The 21,502-nt window shown below is 37.7% G+C and overlaps 2 protein-coding genes and 1 long non-coding RNA gene across 6 annotated transcripts; all 3 read right to left on the reverse strand.

The window, feature by feature from the left end:
* Positions 1-712: 712 nt before the first annotated feature.
* Positions 713-5,357, reverse strand: LOC138141616 (uncharacterized). The gene is made up of 4 exons (XM_069062349.1): positions 5,228-5,357; positions 4,888-5,034; positions 4,489-4,651; positions 713-2,067 (listed from the first exon to the last, which is right to left on the reverse strand). Exons 1-4 carry the CDS (start codon positions 5,355-5,357, stop codon positions 1,227-1,229), a joined length of 1,281 nt encoding a protein of 426 aa, XP_068918450.1. The 3' UTR covers positions 713-1,226.
* Positions 713-18,648, reverse strand: LOC138140308 (uncharacterized). 3 transcript variants are annotated; one of them, XR_011162495.1, is made up of 3 exons: positions 18,012-18,600; positions 14,504-14,897; positions 713-2,050 (listed from the first exon to the last, which is right to left on the reverse strand). XR_011162495.1 is itself a non-coding variant. In XM_069061328.1 (2 exons), the coding sequence occupies exons 1-2, from the start codon at positions 18,351-18,353 to the stop codon at positions 14,568-14,570; spliced, it is 672 nt and encodes a 223-aa protein (XP_068917429.1). In that variant the 5' UTR covers positions 18,354-18,599; the 3' UTR covers positions 14,417-14,567. The 3 variants fall into 3 exon arrangements, 1 of the variants encoding a protein (XP_068917429.1); XR_011162483.1 differs by lacking the exon at positions 713-2,050 and adding an exon at positions 4,511-4,651 and having other exon boundaries at positions 18,012-18,648; XM_069061328.1 differs by lacking the exon at positions 713-2,050 and having other exon boundaries at positions 14,417-14,897; positions 18,012-18,599.
* Positions 11,714-13,558, reverse strand: LOC138140203 (uncharacterized). 2 transcript variants are annotated; one of them, XR_011162451.1, is made up of 2 exons: positions 12,563-13,558; positions 11,714-12,495 (listed from the first exon to the last, which is right to left on the reverse strand). It is a non-coding gene; the product is annotated as an uncharacterized lncRNA (long non-coding RNA). The 2 variants fall into 2 exon arrangements; XR_011162450.1 differs by having other exon boundaries at positions 12,549-13,558.
* Positions 18,649-21,502: the final 2,854 nt, after the last annotated feature.

A 21,502-nucleotide genomic window follows, 5' to 3' on the forward strand; every position in this document is an offset into this window, starting at 1 on the left:
CAGGATCCTGAATTTCCGATTAAGTTGGGGTTCCAAAGGTAGAGGTTGTTTTTGTAAGAAGTACACACCATATAGTTGCGCAGTAAACCAACGTTGGTTTACTCGTGCCCCACTCTGCTAAATCAATCAGCTGTTCGTTGTGTTGTTTCTTAATAGAAACCTGTACTCTGTAAGACAAATGGAATAGAACGAGGTTTTAATTAATAAAAAATATAAAATAAATTGGAAGAATTTGGTTACGCCACTGCTCATAATTATGACGTCAGCTTCGCCACGGTTGTTGGCTCCGCCTATGTAGTACAAAAACAACCTCTACGCTATCCAGCACAAAACGGAGAACCACACAACTCTTCACACGGACACAGGAGACTCCGTACAAATCCCGAAAATCGGTGCTATACTCAAGAGAACGCCACTACGAAGTCCACCCAGTCACGGTTCTTTCACGAAAAAGGAAGAGCGGCATCGAAAACGAGAATTTATCACCTACCCCAAAAAGTTTACCGTCTTGGTGAAGGAATATAAATCTTAACGGCAATCAACGGAAGGAGAAATCGAGACCCGGCAGGTGCGTGCGTTCTAGAATTTTCGACAAGGGAAAGCGGAACCGAGATATAATCTATCTTCTAATGAAAAATCAAAACAAAGGAACCAAAGAACCTACGCTGTCGATCGTCGGTGAGAACTATCGATCCAAAACCGTCTCTAGGTGTTCCAATTTCAATTTCAACTTCATTTATTTCCTTGCTTATTTATTACATTTCATTCGTTCTTAGGGCTATGGCAAATTTTTACAAGGGGGCGCTGCTGAGGCTTAAGGCCTTTGCAGCGCTGGGATTATTCTAATTACAATGTTATACTTAATGTTAGACAATGATATGGTTATAATACAATAATGATACAATAGAAAGGAGAAAAAAAAACAAAGCTGAATACAATGGAAGTTAAATAACGTTTGATGGTTAACAGTGAACTTATGCTAGGTGAAACAAAAACTTATATACTAAGTGAAGCAGATGGGGCCGGGGGGGTACAGATGGTGTCCTGGGCGTCCTTGAGGTTCCTTTGGGTGGATGGTTCTGCTACTGGATTGTTCTTTTTATCTTCTGGGTCCTGTTGTTCAGTATCTGGAATGGAGAAAGAAGAGCAGAAAGAGAACAAGGAGGGTTAGAAGGGCTTACCGGGGTAGATGTCCTGAGTCCCGGTAGTCCTGGTATCGTCGACGGCTACCGCATGGTCAAGGGGGTTGAGTCCACAAGCTCCTGGAGGTCATCTGGTAGGTCGGTGTAGGCTGGTGAGAGTAGAGCTGTTGGGGGGTGTTTTAGCTTGCGCTTTGGAATTTTCGGGATTCTGTTGAGGAGGCGGCGGCCGTCTCGTGACGGGTATTTAAACGAGGTGGACAAGGTTTGGATGGCGAGGGCGTTGTTGCAGTTCAGGGTGCGTGTCACGAAGCGGCTCTGGAGTTCTTTGAGGCGGGATTGGATCGGGATTGTGTTGGTTTCCTGGTGGAGGTTGTCGGAGGGGAACCTGTCGGGGAGACGAAAGATCCTGCGGAGCATTCTTCTCTCGCAGGCGGAGATTTGGTGGAGGAGGGCTGGGTATAGGGTGGCGTAGATGGGGGCACGGTATTCGATGACGGGACGGATGTAGGATTTGTAGGTGTGGTACAGGGTTTTCGAATCGCACCCACGGATGCGCCCTCGAATGCTGTACAGGAGGTTGGCTCGGTTGCGGGATTTTTTGAGGGTTTCTTTGACGTCCTGGTGGAGGGTGCAATTTTTGGAAAAGGTGACGCCGAGGTAGCGGATGTGTTGAAGTTTGGGGATGGCCTGGTTGTAGTAGGTTGTAGTAGGAGATGGGGGGCTTGGTGGCGGGACCTGGCTCCGGAGTAGGACATTAAGATGGACTGGGATTTGAGCGGGTTTGGCTTGATTCTCCAGGTGTTTGTCCAGGTGGCCCTGTAGGATCTTGGCGGCGATCGCGGGGTTTCTCTGGCTTGTCCACACGGCGGTGTCGTCGGCGAAGAGTCTGGTCTTCGTCCGGGGGGCATCTGTAACAGGAAAATCTCTGCAGTATACAATGTAGAGAAGGGGGGAAAGGATGGAGCCCTGAGGGACCCTTGCTTGAAGAGCGATCTGGCGGGACTTAATGTTTTGGATTTTGACGCTGCAGGTACGATTTGAGAGAAAGGAGTCGATGAGTTGGATGAAGTTGGGGTTTATTGGGATTTTTATGAGTTTTTGGACCAGCCCGTCGTGCCAGACCCGGTCGAAGGCCCTCTCTATGTCCAAAAAGACGGCAAGAGTGTGCTCCTTTAGAATGGCATGTCGGGTGGTGTCCGTGTGAAACTCAAGGATGGGGTTGATGGTGGAGCGTTCGGAACTAAATCCGAACTGCTCCGGTGGGAGGAGGTTGTTGATCTCTAGGAAATTTTTTAGGCGGGTTGAGAGGATTTTCTCAAAAACCTTCCCTGCAATGTTCAGGAGGGAAATGGAGCGGTATGAAAGGGGGTTGGTTGGGTCTTTTCCCGGTTTGGGGATCATGACCGTGGTGGCATGTTTCCAGGCCGGGGGGAAATGGTGGACGCGCATGCAATTATTAAAGATAACTGTCAGGGCAACAATGGCAATCCGAGGGAGGTTTTTAAATATGGGGGCTTTAAGTTTGACCGGGCCCCGGGGCCTTTTTGCTCTTCAACTGCCTGATGTGCGCTTCCACCTCGTCCGGAAGAACCTCGACGACGAGAGAGTCGTCTTCCGGGAGAAGGCGGAGGGGGTTTGCGACGGAAGTTGTTGACGCTTCTTATCACTTGCGCGAAAAAAGCGTCGTCGAAGTGGGGGTCGTTGGGGACTTGGTGGATTTGTTCAAGGGTTTCGGCGAAGCAATTTGCTTTTTCAAGGGGGGTGTTTATGATTGCGTTGTTCCGAACGAGGTGGTGGACAGTGGTGGTTTTCTGTCCTGTCAGAGTTTGGAATTGAGTCCAGAACTTCTTCCCGTTCCGGTAGTCGAGGAGTCGACAAGAGTCGATCCACTGCTCCTCACGGAAACGGAGGAAACAAGAAGGGGACGAAGTTTTCTGTTGAGAGGATGTGATCTGTGATGGAACAACCTGTGTGACTTAAAAAAGTGGGATCGGTGTTGTGCAGACGGCACAGCGGAAGAGTGATTATAAGGGAGTTCAGTGGCCTGCCGTTGGGGTTCGTTTGGGTGTCACCGAAGTCTGTGTGACGAGCGTTAAAATCTCCGAGAACGATTGCAAAGTTATGTTGGGCCGCGTAGCGAAGCAGATCAGCGGAAACTCTGTATTGGGGGCGGTTGTAGTAGTTGATGATTAGGATGGACATGGAAAAAAAAAGGGGGGGGGAGCTTGGGGGCCACTTCACTGGTCGAAAGTGAGGTGGATTTTGTGTCCGGAGTGGGACACTTTGGTCACGACGTTGAAAACCGATTTGGAAGTGTTTTCGAGGATGGTTTGAATTTTCGACCGCTGCATGGGGAAGAAGTCGAACAGAGTCTTGGTCATGAAGGTGATCAAGCTCTTGATGATGGTGATGGTGGTGTCGTTTTCGAGGTCCGAATCGGAGTCGGTCGGTTCGGCGATCGCGGTCGGGGGGTCGATGATTTTGACGGGGAGAACGGGAGTTTCATCAGTCACTAGGATCTGTTTGAAACTCGGGCACGCGCGCGACCATGCAGGGTGGGGGCCGTTGCAAGAGGAGCAAGAGAGCTCTTTCGCGGGGCATCGGTTTGGCGGGTGGCTTTCGGGGCATTTGGGACAGATGGCTTTGTTGGTGCATTCGGCCTGACCGTGGCCGAACTGAAAACACCTGGGGCACCGCAACGGTGTGGGGGTGTGGGGGTGGGGGGGTGTGAGGTCTCGCACTCGAAGGTGCGGCCGTAAAGAACGATACCGTTGATTAGCATGTAATCAACGGTATGCTTGTCGGTCGACAGAACGCGGATGAAGGAGGTGGGGCGATTAGATTTCCTGGAGACGATTCTCCAGGCCTTCACTATCGACAGTGAAGGGCAGAGGGTGGCGATCTCCTCGGCGGAGATATCTTGGGGGACGCCGCGGACGACCACTGAGAAGGTGGGTTTTTTGGGGGCAGACGCGGGTCCGGGTTTTCCGATTTATGGGGGCGATGGTGATCGTTGGGCTGTTCGCGGCGACCTGAAGGGTCTTTACGAAGTTGGGAGCGAGAGGGGCTTTGGTGATGACCAACGCGGTTTTGTTATAGTTCACCCTTAGCTGAATGGATTTCAAGCCGAGAGTGACGACCAGAAGGTTGTAAAATGCCTTCTGGGTGGCGAGGTTGGCGGGAATATCTCTCACCGTGTACTTGAAGTCGGGGGGCAGTTGGTTTGCGGGAGAAGGTGGCGTCGAATGGGTTGCTGTTGGGGTCGGCGACGAGACTCTCGAGTTAGAGGGGGAGAGCTCGGGGGTTGGGGTCTTTTCGATTATAGATGGTAAGGTTTTCGACTCACCGGATTTTTTTGCCAACGTCATGGATCTGGTGGATGTGGTTGACGCAGCAGTGGCTGGAGGCGGAGATGGGGTTTCTCTCGACTGCATCTTGGAGGTGGCTTTTTCGGGGGCTCTGCACCCTTTCGGCCGCGCGCCGAGCTTCGAGCAACGGACATGCTCGCTCTGCACTTAACACCGAAAGTTAGAGCAAAACACTCAGATCACTGCAGACACGTCCGAACGGTTCGGCTGCACAGGATAGAATGGTAGGTGTTCCGGGAGACGAAGAGAGCCGTCAAGGGATGAAGTAGGTAGGAGCGATCAGCGAGGGGAGGAAAAAAAATGTCGAGGGTAGAGAAGGCGAAGGAAATGTATCGAGTTCAAAGAGAAAAGGAAATGGTAAGTTAACCGTACGTTACCCAACTCCGATAAACTATAGGCCGTGAAAAGAGAAGTTTTGGCAGGGGGCTGAGGTTCGCGGCCTGACAAACCCGACGGTATGTAGCTACCGTCCCGCTGAAACTGCGACGAAAAAGGCACCGTTCCAGCTCTCTCGTCACCTGGGGCTAAACATGAAAGATAAAGAGGAAATTCGCCGAAGCAACAAAAAAACTCAAAGGAAATGCAAGCCAAAAGAGGGATCAACTACAACGAGGAGCGAACGGGAAGAAGAAGGATCAGCAAGAAAAAGGGACACGAACGAAACAGTTGCGGTTACTCTCCGCCTAATTGTAAGCGAGAGTTTACTGAGTTGGTTACTTTGGAGGCTACTTTCCAGGTGTTCGAATAACGATCCCCAGCCATTAGTGGAACTCGCGGGTCTTCCACTCCAGCCAAATCCGCAAAAATCGAGAAACAAACGGAACGAGATTTTCGTATCGTGACACATGTTAATAGTTATTCAATAAACTAGTTTGTTAATGAAGGCGATTAATAATCGAAACTGTTTAAAGCACGAACGAGTGTAGCGAGTGAGTGCCTTTAATAGTTGAGATTATTAATCGCCCATTAACTAACGAGTTGATTACAAACATTTTTCGTTGACCGCAGACTTTTTTTTTGTGACAAAATTTCAAATTGAAGCCAAATTAAAACCAGTTTCATCTTTTTTTATAAAGATGAGACTTTATAAAATATCTTCATCCTGTTTTTGTCCTCAGGGTAGGAAATTTTTAAATTTTTCAACACTTTCTATTCACTTTTCCACAATTAGTGTCAGAAGACGTCAACTCCATTCACATTCAGTTTCACATAAAAATCACAGTTGCTAAGAAAACCTAGTTACCTTTGAAAAATATGACGTGCGAATTATAACCAAAAAGTTCGACTTTTGAAAAAGTGAATTCGTAATTGTGCAGTTATGAAGCTATAAAATATAGAAAATCTTGCTGCACTACCTGCTGCAGTGTTGGTAAGTGCATACAATGAATGTTCGAGGTTGTTTATATCGGGCGTTCAAATGAAATCCTGGGCTGGGAAGGCGTTGGAAACCGTCAATTGTTGTGCTTTTTTAAAGCGTAGATTAATTGGACCATGTTGACAGCTAACCTAAAATTTACGGCGAAAAAAACTTTCCTATTATTCCTATTATCGAAGCAAATATCTGAAAGCACCCTGTTCTGAAAACAAACATATTCATTTATGTCCCGATTAAACATAAACAAATATCATTCGTGTCAAACGGCGGGAAATTCAAACTTTACACTGTTCTAAACGGTTTAATTTTTCCAACGCCTACTCAGCCCAGGATTTTATTTGAACACGCGATATAATCTATTCATTTTGATTGTGACCACTCCGTAGTAACTTTTCAGTTGCTAGGTTATTGATAGGGAATTTTAGATAACACTAAATCCAGTCGCAGTTGGCAACTCTCGGAGGCGCCATTTTGACAGAAACGTCACGCTCACAGAAGACAGAACGGAGAACGGCTTGCGCAAACGTTTTTCAACGTACACTGTGCGCATATCTATAAAATTGAGTTTCGGTACAAAATTTTACAATTCAAAAAGAAAATGCCACGTCGTCTTCTCAAAGTTGGGACCAAACGGTTAATATTGACTTGTTTCGAGACATTTATTGAAGCCAACGGGAAAACAACTCACAAAAACGAACATCACCAATAAAGTTAACTCTATTTGTGCTTTTTTGTTGTACATTTTGGCTAGTAAGTGTTGTAGTTTGATATCTTCTGCCTTTTCATCCCCTGTAAATCATTTTTTTGAACTTTCTGTCTGATTAGTTTTTATCTAAAAATATTTGTATTAATCAATGCTAATTGAAAGTTCTGATTACCTTTATACCAGGCATTTTTCGCGTTTGTCTTACTGCCAAATTACCATTTCCTTCGTTCTTCATTAATATCGAGAATTGCATGAGGTGATTTCGAAGTTTTTACGTTAAATAATCTGTACCTGGATATAACTCCACTTTTCAACAGACGTGATCACAGAATCAGACAGACGTTTTTAGTTTTTCCTACTTCAAATATTGATTTCCGTTATTAATATTGATAAATACATAAAAATCATTGCTTTACTACCATGGTCAAGTTTTGACAATTCTGACATTTTCCATCATGTTCACACCACACAAATATTTAGTGTAAAACGTATGCAGCACACAGCTAAACAGCGCCTACTATGTTTTTCGTTGTGGTCACAATCAAAGTGAATAGATAATATGTACATCAAAATATCATCAAAACGTCAAAATCGCAAAAATCGTTGATTAATGAAAAATAGTGTATTAATGAGGTCCATTAATACACTATATTTTAGACAAAATAATTCATTAATATAGAAATTAACAAGCGGTCAACGGAAAAGCAAATTTAATACATCGGGTGTTCATTTAAATTTCCGATCAAAGTTGAAGAGTCGATTGTGAACGCACCACTCGTGTAAAAACTAAAATCACAAACAACGCAAAAACTGAGGTAAGATTTAAACAGCTGATGAAAGTTTCAAAGGTAGCGGATGCGTTCTGGCTCAACTGTTTCAATTTGTGGCTTCTGTGCAAATTTTCTTACATTTTTAATAATAATTATAAGTGAAAATTTAGTAGTAAATTTTCGAGAAAATTTAGAACACCGTGTCATACACAAAATAACCAAATAAATTTACTACTAAACTTTTGCAGAAATTTACCAGTAGGTAGTTCTAAATCCAAATAATTCCGGAAATTTTTTCGAATGCATTTCCAAAACGTATTAATTAGCCCGAGTGGAACACGAGGGCTAATTACGTTTTGGAAATGCAAGAGAATAAAATTTCCGGATATTAATCAATGCACGGGGGCATATTCGGTAAGAAAATCGCAACGACACGAACATTATGCTTCTTAAATTATAAATTTCTGACAAAAAAAATCAAGTTGTATAACAGAATTATCCTTGACAACGAAAAAAAAATGAGATTTTTAATAAATAAATGATTTTGATTGGCTGAAAAAATGTTGGGTTAGCTAGGTGCAAAAAATTTCCAGGAAATCTCTAAATTGTTATAGAAACGACACCGAATTCTGTTTTCTATTGACTATTTTTAAGTGTCGTGCGATTTTCATATACAGGCTCTTTGATAAAAAACGCCTCAACCCATAACTTTTTTATTTATTATCTGATTTCAATGAACAAAAAAAACAAAGATATGGTTTTTCATGCGCTGCAAAACAGCTACAAAATATATTTTTTTGGTGTTAGCTGACGATAGTCAACTTTTTTTTTTTTTAAATGGACACATTTAGTTTTTTATACATAGTCTGGTAGAGATTTTTTTCTGAATCTAATGATGTATTAAAAATTATCATTTAGTCGACAGCCAACTGAAAAAAAAATAAAACAATTTTCAATTGCGGTTCAGCTTATTATGAAAAGCAATTGGAATACAAATAGCAACAAATGTCAAGTGTCAGTTTGAAAATTTTCACGCGCGATTTTGCAGTGCTTTTCTTGGAAAACATGAATAGTAATAATAATAATTATTATCTCACCGATATGTTTGAAGATCACGTTGAATGTTAAAAATCGAAATCAAGCCGTACGGTGTTGCAGTTAATCTATTGTTCTCGTGATGATTATTTTTATTATTATTCATGTTTTTCAAGAAAATAATAATAAAACACTTCAAGACTGCACATGAAAATTTTCAAACTGACACTTGACATTTGTTGCTATTTGTATTCCGATTGTTTTTCACAACACACTTGAAAATTTCACAATAAGCTGAACCGCAAAAAAAAATTATGGCTGTTTTGTAGCGCATGAGAAACCGTATCTTTGTTTTTTTTGTTCATTGAAATCGCATAATAAATAAAAAAGTTACGGGTTGAGGCGTTTTTTATCAAACAACCTGTATAATATACCAAGGGACAGATATATTGCCGGAAATTTTTTCGAGCAGTCCTCACACACGAGTGTTTGTAGCAAGAAAATTACACGAGGGCGCCAGCCCGAGGGTAATTTTGAGCGACAACACGAGTGTTGGACTGCAAGAAAAAATTTCTGGCGATATATATCTGTCCCGAGGTATATTCGGAAGAGAATCGCCCGAAAAATTTTTTCCCTAGGTCAATTATATCGGAAATTTTCCCTAGGGAATTAATTAAATTGTGATTGGTTGCTATTCAAACAATTCGGAGTTGTGATGTTAGAATATTGAATTATTATTGTACAAAAAGTACAGTTTTTCAATGTCACGGATGTGCATTATTTCCATTGTGACTTATGTAAGCGAGTGAGTTTTTGTGACTCTCTATTTTTGTCACACCATGCGTTTTTGTCGTTTTTCTTAGTTAGTCGAATAGCTGCTTTCAAATAAATCAGTTCGTTCTCGATAATTAGTTTAATTTAAATATCAAAACCTGCGCTTAAACACACCTAAATCCCATATGTGATTTGTCAATATAAATCATGTGACATTTGAGGGCGATTCTCATATAGAATCGCCCGAAAAAACTTTTCCCTAGATAAATTTTCGCTTAATTAAATTGTGATTGGTTGCTATTCAAATAATTCGGGGTTGTGATTTGTCAATATAAATCATGTGACATTTGAGGGCGATTCTCTATGAAATTTAGTACCGTGTCACACTAGCTTTAGATAGGTCTAGGAGTTGAAGATCATCTGTTGTCGATCCTCAAAAACTACGTGTCACATTGGAGGAGCAGTCCTATATAACCACCCAGAAATTGTCAGCTACCCTCGGACTTTCTCAACGGACCATCAACCTACATTTGCATCAGATTGATTTCACGTGCAAACGTCGTAGGGAGGATCCTCAAGAACTGACTGATACGGGGATACATAAGCTCAGCGACGAGTGTACGAGTATATCTGTAGAGGCGAAAGCCCTATGTATAGTTTATTTTTTTTTAAGAACGAAGCGTTGCGGGAGATAGGGACTAAAATTGACAAATCAGATTACTCTATTTTGCACCACGTAACAAGCCTTATGTACATTGAACTATAATTATCAAATTATTTAAAAAAATATCTAATCTTTGACATTATTTTTGAAATATGTCATAATTTTTGCGTCACCGTCAAATTCTCGTGCACAAAGTTAAAGTGTCGTTTGTTGGTGCACGATTTCAGCATTTTGGTGTAGCATAATGGCAGAACAACAACCTGGTTCTGTTGTAAAAAAAATCGAGGGGAAAGCCAATTAGTAGTGGTCAGAAAATAATGATACATAATATCTACGCGAAATTTAGAGAGCAGAATGAAGCGCTCTCCAAAACAGAAATGGTAAAAAGGGTGTCTGAAGCAGCGGCAATTGGTCTGACATTAGTTTGGCAAACCATTAAGGAAATGGAAGAAACTCATGCAGTGAAATCGCCACCAAGGAAAAGGAATCGCAAAATACTTTTTGATGAAGGTCTGGCAGAGGTAGGTAACAGCCCAAAAGTGGCAAAATTGCATAGGTCATAATAGGTCATGTAGATACTTCGTCAAGAAGAGGACATGTATCAATTAGATAATATTGCAGGCGAAATGGAATTGGAATTCACCGTCAACACAGGCTCGAGTGACGAATCAGATGATCTTGAGTGGGAATTAGAAACAGGAGATGTTTCGACCGAGAACGATGTCCTTACTGATTACGTAGGTAATTCAACTTGATGGTGTATTTTTCCACTGAATAAGTTGTGGATTATTATCTTCGACCACTTCTAATGAATGCAAGTTTTCACTGCATTTGTAACAAAGGATTAGGTTGTTGTTTAGTTTACTATGTTTGTACTCCAAAAGAAAATTTAAGAGTCCTTTTTTTATGTTCTTGTTTATTTTCAAGTAAACGTAAGATTCATCGAATGTTGTTCTTGTTCTTAATTGAATTTGTAGACAATAATTTATAATAAAATGCCAAAAAACAAATAACATTGAAATTTTCTTCGTTTTTAAAATTACCCCTCTACTATAGGCAACCAATTTTACACAATTCTAAGAATTGTATTGTGTAAATGGGGCGGCCGATGGTGCTGCCAACTACTTCGTTCTTAAAAAAAACACTATAGGTTAAAATATCTAAATCAGTGACGTGGGAAATAGAATAGACGGAGCGTAAGATACACCGCTTTGATTCCCACCTGTACATTTTTGCCCTTACCAAGATGGCCACCGATTGTATTGCTGGTTGCTGTTGTGAAAGTTTTATAATGATGGGGATAACAAAATACAATAAAAAGATACATTAAATAAAAACGGACAAAAGCCAAATTAATTTATCGATGTTTAAAAAGTACAACCTTTGTTAAATAGTAGTTTATTTAACGAGTTTGTGTGTACATTGGGATTTTTTTGGCCTGAGTGGGCCAGTTTAAAAGGCGAGTGAAACGAGCGTTTTAAAGGCCCATAAGTGCCAAAAAAGGCCCGATTTACACACGAACGAGTTGAATACAACGTTTTTTGTTCGACGAGCCCCTTAAAGGCTCCATATCGCTTAAAATCTTTAAAATTACCTTGACGTTTCGTTTTGACAAGTTGTGACATTTATCAAAATCCGTTCACGCAGGAGAAAATTCTCAAATTCTGACAGTGTCGAACAAAAAAGCTGTCTTACAGACTTACCTTTTAAATTTTTGTTGAATTGTTTGTTAAAGTAATGAAGTCTAATTTTGGTATAACTAACAATTATTTGTTTGATTAATATAAAATTATGATTTTCCGAAAAAAATTCAAAATCTAAAATATATCTATAGGAGAAAATAAGTTAGAGGGTAAAGTAGCAAAAACAACATTACAGATCCTTGTAATGACATTATCTATAGAAGGGTTATTGTTCTTTTTTGCAATTTTTAACATAACACGTGCTAGTCATCTTCAAAAAGTATGAGTTTTATAATTATATGAAAGCAAACAAATAGGTCCTTTTTGTTAATATAAAAACAACAGATACGATACCTCTGCAACCCGGGCAACTGACACCTAAATGTTAGGCAAATACAGAACAGATTTGCTATTATTGCTGCATAACTTGCCCTTACTTATAACGTTGCATATAGGAATCAACGCTTTACATGGTGATGCTCCGTCTATTCTATTTCCCACGTCACTGATCTAAATATAGTCGTTTTCAATGACATCCGTGCTGTCAGTGTCGTTTTTAATATGTTGTTGCAGATTGTACATACAGCATACACATTCATAACCAGTACTCAGAGTATTGGAGAAAATCAGCAACCGCAAGATGGCGCTGCAAATTGAACGAAATAGGGAAAACAAAGAACAGCTGATTTCATTTGTATTTGGATTTAATTTGCCGGTAACAATTTTTTACATTTTACATTATAATAAATGGTTTAAAACAAATTGCAAGTTATAAGAACCACCAAGATTATCAGTTTGCGTTGATTTGTCTACCGAGACCTTTGTCATTGCAACTTTCTGAACTGGCTCTTCAACATTTATGTTTGTCTGTTGTGCTGTTTCTTCATTAATATCAACAGTTGGAGAAAATTTGTCAGCATCAGCAGCGTTACCTAGATCATTTCCTGCTTCTTTTACACCAAAATTTAACCTTCACGAACTACAAAAAAAAAACAACACTAGTTCGGTCAATAAAATTTGTTATTATAGTACCTAAGAAGCGTTACCTATTAGTAGTTTGTCGACATTTTACGGTTTTATTGTAAGTACCCACTGGTAAATTGTGAGAGGGAATGGCTGTGAGTTTCAATTGTCTCACTTGACACCTTTTGCTGTTGTGTAAAAAGCTATAATCATCAAAGCTTCCCAAACTTGCCCAAAGGTATAAAATCGGTTGGTAGAAAGTGCTTTGTAACCCCCAATAAAAATATCTCCGAATTTAGCCTCTCCCTGAGTCTGCTTGCAAAAAATCGCAACATCTTGACCTGCTGCAAGGGGTTTTAAACAGTTTATTATTAGGGATTGATACTCAACTCTTAGGGGCCAATAAAGCAATTGACTCTATTCTCACTTATTTCTAGAAGCTCTTTAATAGGTTTTCCGATTTTTAAAACTTCCTGTTTGGTATTTTTTAGAGTTTTTTATTGGGAAATAACATCATGGAAATAGTGCAGAGAAATGCCTTTGCTCACTAAATATCACACTGTATCACACTGCGGCACGGAACAATAACACTTTGAGGTACTCGTTATCACTTCATGCACAATTTATTATGAAAAATAAACGAATTTGGCTATTTTTTGGCGATTGAAATGTATTACGGCCAATACGTAAACATTTGTTTTCCCTCTTTCGTCAGTTCAAAAATTACCACCAGAGGTCAGCCACTTCGCTGATTTTCTCCAATAAGAAAATCCTAGTTAAAAAAATGTCAAACAAGAAATTGAGGTTATGGTAAAAGAAAATATATATTTCGTGAAACATCAACAACAAACAATAAAACTCAATCTTCGACATGGTGTAAAACATGGTTAAAGTAAGTCATCATAGGAATCTGAATCAGACTACATATTTGCTTAGCTTTGTCGGAAATCATAAATAATAATTTGAATTTGCCGCGTGAAGGTAAATTACCAAATCAGGAAATTCAAAATTACTAAACTGAAACAGTAAATGATGCCAACATACTGTCATATTGACAGCACGGATGTCATTGAAAACGACTATATCTATCACTATGTTTTTGTTCGTTATAAAATTTATTTTTTCCAACTTTATTTTTTTTCTCAAAAATGTCCTTATGTAAGATAACAAAATTTTTACACTGTCATTTAGACAGTCAAAAGGGCTATCAGAATCAAGAAAAAAAATAGGGGATTTTCATTTAAAAAAACTATCGATGACATCATAACTCGAAAACAAATGACTGCTTGGAATTTTCTTTGATACTAAAACATGTATTTTTATAAACTAAAATTGACATGTCCAAAGATTTTTTTGAAAAAAATTTTGTTTAATTTTTAAGGAATTTATTCCATACTTTCACCGCTTACTGTATGTATGTACATATAATAGTTTATTATTTATCCACAATCATTTTGAATCACTTCGTTTCCCGAGATAACGTGAAAAGTGGTATTAGCCGTAAGTTAATAAAACTAGAGGAACGGCTATAAGGTTATAACTTATCACATAAGCTCAAATTACTTTCGTTGTGTTCTTACAAAATATTCATTATTCGTGTTCTATCTTAAGAGCAAGTAAGAAAGTATTCAACCAAAAGAAATATCAAAGCTAAACTTACTATAGTTAACAATTCAATGACAAATTTCGTAAAGCTTCTCTAGTCAGATCAGATCTATTGAACACATTTACGTAGCAAGACTTTGCGACATTTATTTCATGAGCAGCTTGCAACAGCAATAAACCTTGCTGCAAATCGCTCTCGGTAATTTGAAAATTTTAATAATTGACAACTCTTTCTCTCTATGTCCTTTAACTCCTAATGGAGTATAGGGCGCTTTCGGGTTTCTTGGCCAATTATTTAGTGTGGTTGAGTGGCTAGCCTAACGCAATAAATGTCAACTAATACAGCATTTATTTATTTTTCAGAAATTTATGAAAACAATAATAAAATGAATGAAACTTGGGGAGTAATTTGTACCTACCATTCACGGATATATTCACTTTTATTTCTATCTGCAATGCTCCCAATACGTACTGCAACACCAGTTACTTGGCGTCCGATGTACTCGTAGAATACGCTTTTTCTCTTTCGTTGTCGTCTAATTCAGAAATCTGCAATATTGCACGTTGAATCATTCGTTTTAAATGGTTTTGATTTTTTCGTGATCTTATATTTCTTAATTCACACGCTACAAAATCACCAAAAACTTGAAATTCGTCTGCTGGTGGATCCATCTTTATCGGTTTTTTTACAAAATCATCTTGTTTTGTTTCATACAGTTTTTTCTTCCTTTCTGGCTTTTTGTCTTGTAGTACTAAAGGCGACTCGTCTATGTCGATTGTATCAAAGCTTTCTTTGATTTCGGACGCATTTTCCTACAAAATTAGTACAATTAAATTGGACCTCTGTATGGTTGGTTATCCAATATAATTATCAAAAATATAATGTTTAAGTACCTAAATTAATCTTTACCTACAGAGCGCCCAGAAATGTGGTAGCAAGTTTTTCGATTGGTCCCGCAAGATGACACTTTTTTACAGAGACCTTTTTTATGCATGGCAACGCCGCTATCTAAATTGAGATAAATAAATGTCAAGAATTGTCAAACCTAAAACATTCAAATTTAAATTTTATTGAAAATGTTCAAATTGACCACCATTATGCTCAATGCATAACTGAACCCTTCGAGCAACATCTTGACAAATTTTAGTGCACAAATCGGGGGTAAAAATTGTTCGGAAAACCTCCTTAACATATTCTTTTGAAAAAATTCAAAAATTGAATGTTGCAAGATTGAACAAATTTGGCTTTTCGAAAGTGCCATCTTGTGACAGTTTGTGTAAAAGTTGCTACCACATTTCTGGGCGCTCTGTACTAAAACGAATAAGGCAAAAAATACTTTTTTAATTTTGGGTAGGTATATACAGGGTGTCTCAAAAATGGCGTACTAACTACTTACTACCGTATCCAGGATGTTTAAATGTACACGAAAAAAATATGGAAAAAAATTTTCAGACAAAAAAATAAATTATTAGACTCCGTCCACTGATAGATTGCACTTTTTTAAATATCCTTAGATAACAAAATCCCCAAACCATAACAGTAAAATATTATCAAAGTATCGTAGATTGTGTTGGTAATACCTTGAAACATTCGCGCCACTGATTCTTATTGGTTCTTACAAAACCCACGCGAAAAATAAATTATATGACATTTCAAATTTGAAACTGTCAGTACTGTCAAGTGGTTTAAGCATTCAGATTTGCGGTTTTTCATCTTTAGAGCTATGTTTTGCGTTCCTCTGGTTTTAAAAGTTATTAGTTTTGATCGTGCTGCTGTCTTGATCTATTCCGTTGCGATTTTTGTTGATTTTTTTGAATTTGTGAAGTGAGTGCGTGCCTCAAGAATCTAGCACAATGAACACTTTAAGTGACATTACAAACATCGAAAATGATTCAGAGGTAATTTTTGTTCATGCATTAAATAAATCTTTTGTTTGTGTTTAGCCATTTCCGAAAAAAGCTGGAAATTTTAATTTCAGTAGCCAGCTTTTTTCGGAAATTAGAAAATGAATTTTTAATTCCGTCGGGCACATTATCACTCGTGAAATACCCAGTATTAATAAAACCCAATATATTACTCCTACTATACTGAAGTTTTCTTTCGTCTTTCCTAAATGCAAACATGCAGAATAATAATAAAACATCACGTGTAAACCTGCTCTTTCCATTTTTTAAATTTCGCGCCAAATCTATTTGTTGTAGCGTAGAGCGAACACTTTTAGTAACATTTATGTCAAGCAATCTATGAGTGGACAGAGTTTATTATTTTTATTATTAACGGTAATACAATGTAAACAAAGATGTACTCGTACATCATTACCTTGCAATGTTACCGTAGTGGATTTAAAATATTTTTTTCGATTTCCAAAGCTTCTAAATTCACTATTGTGCAGGATTAGCTATTGGTAGTGAGTAATCCTGTACTTTGTGATAATATGTACGATTGGAGGTAGCTGTCATGACAATTTAATACATATATTTCAAAATAATTTTCCTGTTAAGTGCCACTTTCAAGGACCGCCAAATCAGCAAATAAGTCCAATAGAATTTTTTAAACATTTTTCTGACGTTTACGGTAGCCTCTTCTACAACGTAGTGCACCGTTAGTACGCCATTTTTGGGACACCTTGTACAAATCAATAAAAATACTTAGGTACTAACGTGTTGCTTGAATAAAACATTTTCTACTGCATTATTTTCGGCTATAATATAACTAATGGTATGATTATTATCGATATCATCGATGATTAATCATACCACGTGTTATATTCGATGAGACAATATAATGAATGAAATAAAAAAAAATAATCATTTATTTGTCAAACTGACAAATTTATTTCAATCAAAAATCGTAACGACGAAAGTAAATAAGATAATAATTTTTTTGTTTTTTATTATCGCCGTGATAGCCATGCAACTAAGGACTTGACGCGTTTTCATTGGATCATTCATGATCACGTGATACATGAATTATATTGTCTAATATCATATCACAACAAAATTCTGTTTCATTTGTGAAAACTGAAAGTGTAAAAATAGTTATTTTTGTATTAAGTGCGCAAAATGATTCGAATGCGCCGACAAAACAATCATCTTTCGCACTAAATACAAACACTATTTTTTCTACAACCGCATTTTAAAATTATTGAATTTTTTAATTTTTTGTAAAATTCTCCTTGGATGCTAAAATATTTGTCAAAAATGATATACTTTGCGACTTGATAACGATGCATAAATGTCACGTTTTTTTGACGGTTGTAGAAAAATTTTTTTTGGCGCCCGTAAGTTTAGATAACAATTTTTTCGACACTCAAAATTTGAAAATTTTCTCCTGTGTGAATACGTGGACCTTTAAAACGCTCGTTTTACTCGCGTTTTAAATTGGCCTACTCATGCCAAAAAAATCCCAATTTAGATACGAACTCGTTAAAAAAACTACTAATTATGAATGAAAAATTTTATAATTGCGTTAAAAAATGACGACATGCTACGGCACTTTTTTTAAGGCAAAATGGGTGCAAAAATGAACCGCTATAGCACTTTTTTTAACGCTTCTTGAACGAATCAAAAATCACATATTTTATGAACGCAAACGAATGAAAAAACTTTTGACGGACGTTAAAAAAGGTTTTTGTATGCAACTCGTTAGTAAAGTATCTTTTTTTTATTCGGCGGATTTTCCTTCTCGTAAAAAAAAGTATTACTTTATTCACTATTCACTTGTTGCATAAATAACTATTTTTTTCCTTGGCATAAATTGAAAACTAAACTGAAAACAAAAGTACATACGTATAACATTTCATTTTAAAAATTAACATGTGGAGAAGCTAAGTTCTATGTAAAATAATTTTTCACTAATTTATTCGACACGAAACGACTGAGGATTTTACTTCAATTTGTAAGAAATCAGTCAGAATATTTACCTACCAAAACATCGACAGTTTTTGGGTTTGAATTATCACAACAAATGAAACTCATTGCACGAAAAAACTCCCAAGAACTTTGATATGCTTCATCTGATCCACAACCACTGTGTTTTGTTTGCATTTTTCTTAATTCTTGATGAAACTGCGTTCGCATGTTATGAAGTTTACGATTTATTTCCGTTGGTGTGGTAATAAACATTGTTGATAACGCTTTCAAGGCATTTTGCCTTTTTAATCTATTTTTATGATTCTTATTTTTCACATCCCAAAGTTCCGGATGTAATTCCCAATGAGATATTAGTGAATAAGTTTCTTCTTTTGTCCACGATTTCTTATCCGCCATTTCTCCTTCTCACAAGCCTCGATAAATCTTCCCGTTTTATGGAAATTCAATTAAAACCGTCGAAGCGCAACAAAGCACGTGTTTTCATTTCTGCTCCCAACGATAAAACTCTCGCAAGAAAATTCAATTTTGTTTTCACGAATGCACATATCAACTCTCGCAATAAATGTCGCAAGTCACTTGCCTAGTTCACGGCCATCCGCCAGAGGAGCGGCTTACCATGCGACAGTTTAAACAAACCTTCAAACCTTGAAGCGACACGTGGCGGCAAAAATAAGAAGTAATTTTTATAATTAATTATTTGTAGGACAGAGGACGAAATGTCTCTACTGCTTTACTGCAGAAGAACATATACAATTTTAGTGCCTTCTTTGATTTTAAGAAAAAAATCTTTAAAATTTAATCTCAAAATGTATCAGAGTACCTAAATTAAACATGCCGGTGAATTGTTCGAGAGAAGAGTTAATTTATGTTTAGAGCAGAATAAGGAGCACTTCGAGAATTTCCTTTAGTTAATTTTTAGATTATTATTCCGAATTCCAACTTTGATTTCTTTTTGCCGTTAATTTTTACTCTCATAACCTACCATTTTATCGTTGTTAATGCTACGCCATGTAATTGTCAAATAAACCCACAACACAAAACATATCCGGTTGCAGTGTTGTAAATAACCGAATAAAAAAATGTTCTTAATTGTATTGCCAACTTAAACAGTCCTTCTTGGTCATCCACATTTGCCAATACCAAGTTGCGTTCTATAATCAGGGGTGCAATTTTTGGCCATTCGATAAGTAACGAATCGTTCATTAACTAGCGAAATTAGTAAATCACATATTTTTGACCTATGATAATTATCACTTTGTGAAAAGTTTTAATCGATATGTAGCTACCGCAGTTGGATGTAATGATAAAAATTAAATGCCAAAAATAACATTAGTTTTACTTATCACACCATGGAAGAGTTAATGAAGTTTTCGTTATAGAAAATTTAGAACTGCTTGAACAAAGCTCAATACTGAACAATCAGCACAATCCTAAGATCCTTTTCTTCTGCTTAGCGAACGGCAATTTCTACGGACGTTCTGTTTATCTAAAAATGTTTACCCTTGGTTAATTGACCTTTTGGGACCTTATATGAGACCATAAATTCGTCTAAGAGATCTTGATGTTAAAACTAGTGTACTTATGTCTGTATTATTACTTTATACTATGGGATACGTTTCATAAATGTGCTACCTATCTACCTATCACTTATAAATTTTAACAGCGCTAAGGTTTTATGCAGGGGGAAATTACCAATTCGATGTAGCTTTGAATAAGTTCTTAGACATCAGTCAGTCGACTGTGAGTCGTAGTTTGCAAGAAATGACAAATCATCCGGCTATTTTTAATGAATGGGGTAAATTTCCGAACAGTTATGACGAATTAAATGTTCTTAAACTGGAGTATTGGTTTCGAATAGGGGTTTTTTCATTATTGTTAAAAATGCAATCCCTTTAGATTTTGTCAACAACATAATATTCCTGGTGTCATTTGGTGTATTGACTGCATACATGTTGCAATAGTTCCTCCAAAGATCGAAGACCCGGAGTATCCAAAGCATTTATATGTCAACAGAAAGAATTACCACTCAGTAATTGTGCAATTGGTAAAAAATCCGAAAATTAACTTTCTGCTGTACCCAAGTAATTTTCATTCTTAGGTATGTGATTCAAACATGATTATTTTAAATGTATGTGCAAGATATCCTGGTAGCACTCATGATGCATGCATTTGGAGTAATTCCAATGTGCAGACATTCATGAAGAACCTTCACAAAAGGGGCCACAGTGATTACTATTTGTAAGGGAATTCAGGATATCCACTACGCATGTGGTTAATGAAGAGCGCGAAATGTCAAACATATGTCAAACTTTAAAATAAAAAGTTTCCCATAGTTGCCAATTCTTGCATTCGATAATTAGCACTGGGAGATAAACATCATAACGATCGATGTGAAAAATTCAAATATTGACATGTGGTCGTTATTAATGCCTTCGATAATTATCATCATCGCTATTTATCTACGAATCCCAAAAATCGCACCCCAGTTCATTTTATTCTCACTAGTTGTTTAGTTTTTACGAACTATTTGAAGAATGAATTCTGGTAAAGCTTCTGAAGAAATCGTTCTTTGAGATATCTTCCAAGAGGCCAAAGTAGCATAATTAGATTGACCTCCCAAAATATCTAAAAGAATGTATAAAATGCAATATGATTTATTAAAAAAGTGGATGACGGAAAGATATTCCAAAGAAATTGTTCAAAAACTGCTCAAAACAGTGTTATAACAAACAAGGAATGCATTTGTTGGGGTGGTTAATTCCAGTTATTTAAAATGGGTGACAATAGTTTGTAGTGACCCAGTTTAAAATTTTAAATTTAAATTTCCGGTACCGCCACAATAGCGCGCCAAATGTGAAGGTACTAGCGGCTATACTAGGAACTAACGGAAAGCGGAAAGATAGCGGGGGTGAAACGGGCTCGCGCGGGTGGTTGAAGGGGGTAGGTCACTTTTGTTTGGTTTTTCGAAACGAACAGACCTTGCGAAGAGCGATCCAATATTCCAAAAATCTGTAAGTTACATCTGAACCGATTACACTACCGTTCCGAGTAGATATTTTGTGTCCCCGTGAAGAATCCGGCGTTTTTTTAATTCACCTGGGTAATTTATCCCACTTTCGTTGCCTTTTTTTGTGTTTTGTTTTGGGACCAGGACCACGTGGTAAGGGTATGTTGTAGATTTTATTTTGTTGCATGCTGTTGCTTTGAGAAGCGCCCATTCGTTAATTTTAAGCGTTATCTTTCTTCCGGGAGGTTCATTTTTTTAACAATCGGGTAATTTCGCAAATTCGGAGCCGTCGTCCGAACCGCGTGCGTCCATTTTGTTTTTTTTCTTCACTAACATTTTCTAACGGCACTCGACCCGCCATTTTCTTTTTGTTTAACATTACCAGCGATTATTGTATTCGTGATTTATGTTGTTTACTGATATTTGTGCCATTTAAAGTGGTTCTATTTTATCGTTATTTAACTTCACGTTTTGTTCTCTTTTATTTCCTCATTGTTTAATGTTGCGGTTTGTTTTTGCTTATGTTATCCTTGTTTAA

This window comes from Tenebrio molitor, chromosome 1 (assembly GCF_963966145.1).
Source record: "Tenebrio molitor chromosome 1, icTenMoli1.1, whole genome shotgun sequence".
NCBI classification, from domain to species: domain Eukaryota; kingdom Metazoa; phylum Arthropoda; class Insecta; order Coleoptera; family Tenebrionidae; genus Tenebrio; species Tenebrio molitor.

Coding starts and splice junctions, on each gene's coding strand:
- LOC138140308 (XM_069061328.1), bottom strand. CDS start 18,353: ATGGCGGATAAGAAATCGTGGACAAAAGAAGAAACTTATTCACTAATA. Junction 14,898..18,011: donor CAAAAACTGTCGATGTTTTG/GTAGGTAAATAT, acceptor CTAATTTTGTAG/GAAAATGCGTCCGAAATCAA.
- LOC138141616 (XM_069062349.1), bottom strand. CDS start 5,357: ATGTGTCACGATACGAAAATCTCGTTCCGTTTGTTTCTCGATTTTTGC. Junction 5,035..5,227: donor CCTGGAAAGTAGCCTCCAAA/GTAACCAACTCA, acceptor TTTCATGTTTAG/CCCCAGGTGACGAGAGAGCT. Junction 2,068..4,488: donor GACGTTGGCAAAAAAATCCG/GTGAGTCGAAAA, acceptor TGTATACTGCAG/AGATTTTCCTGTTACAGATG.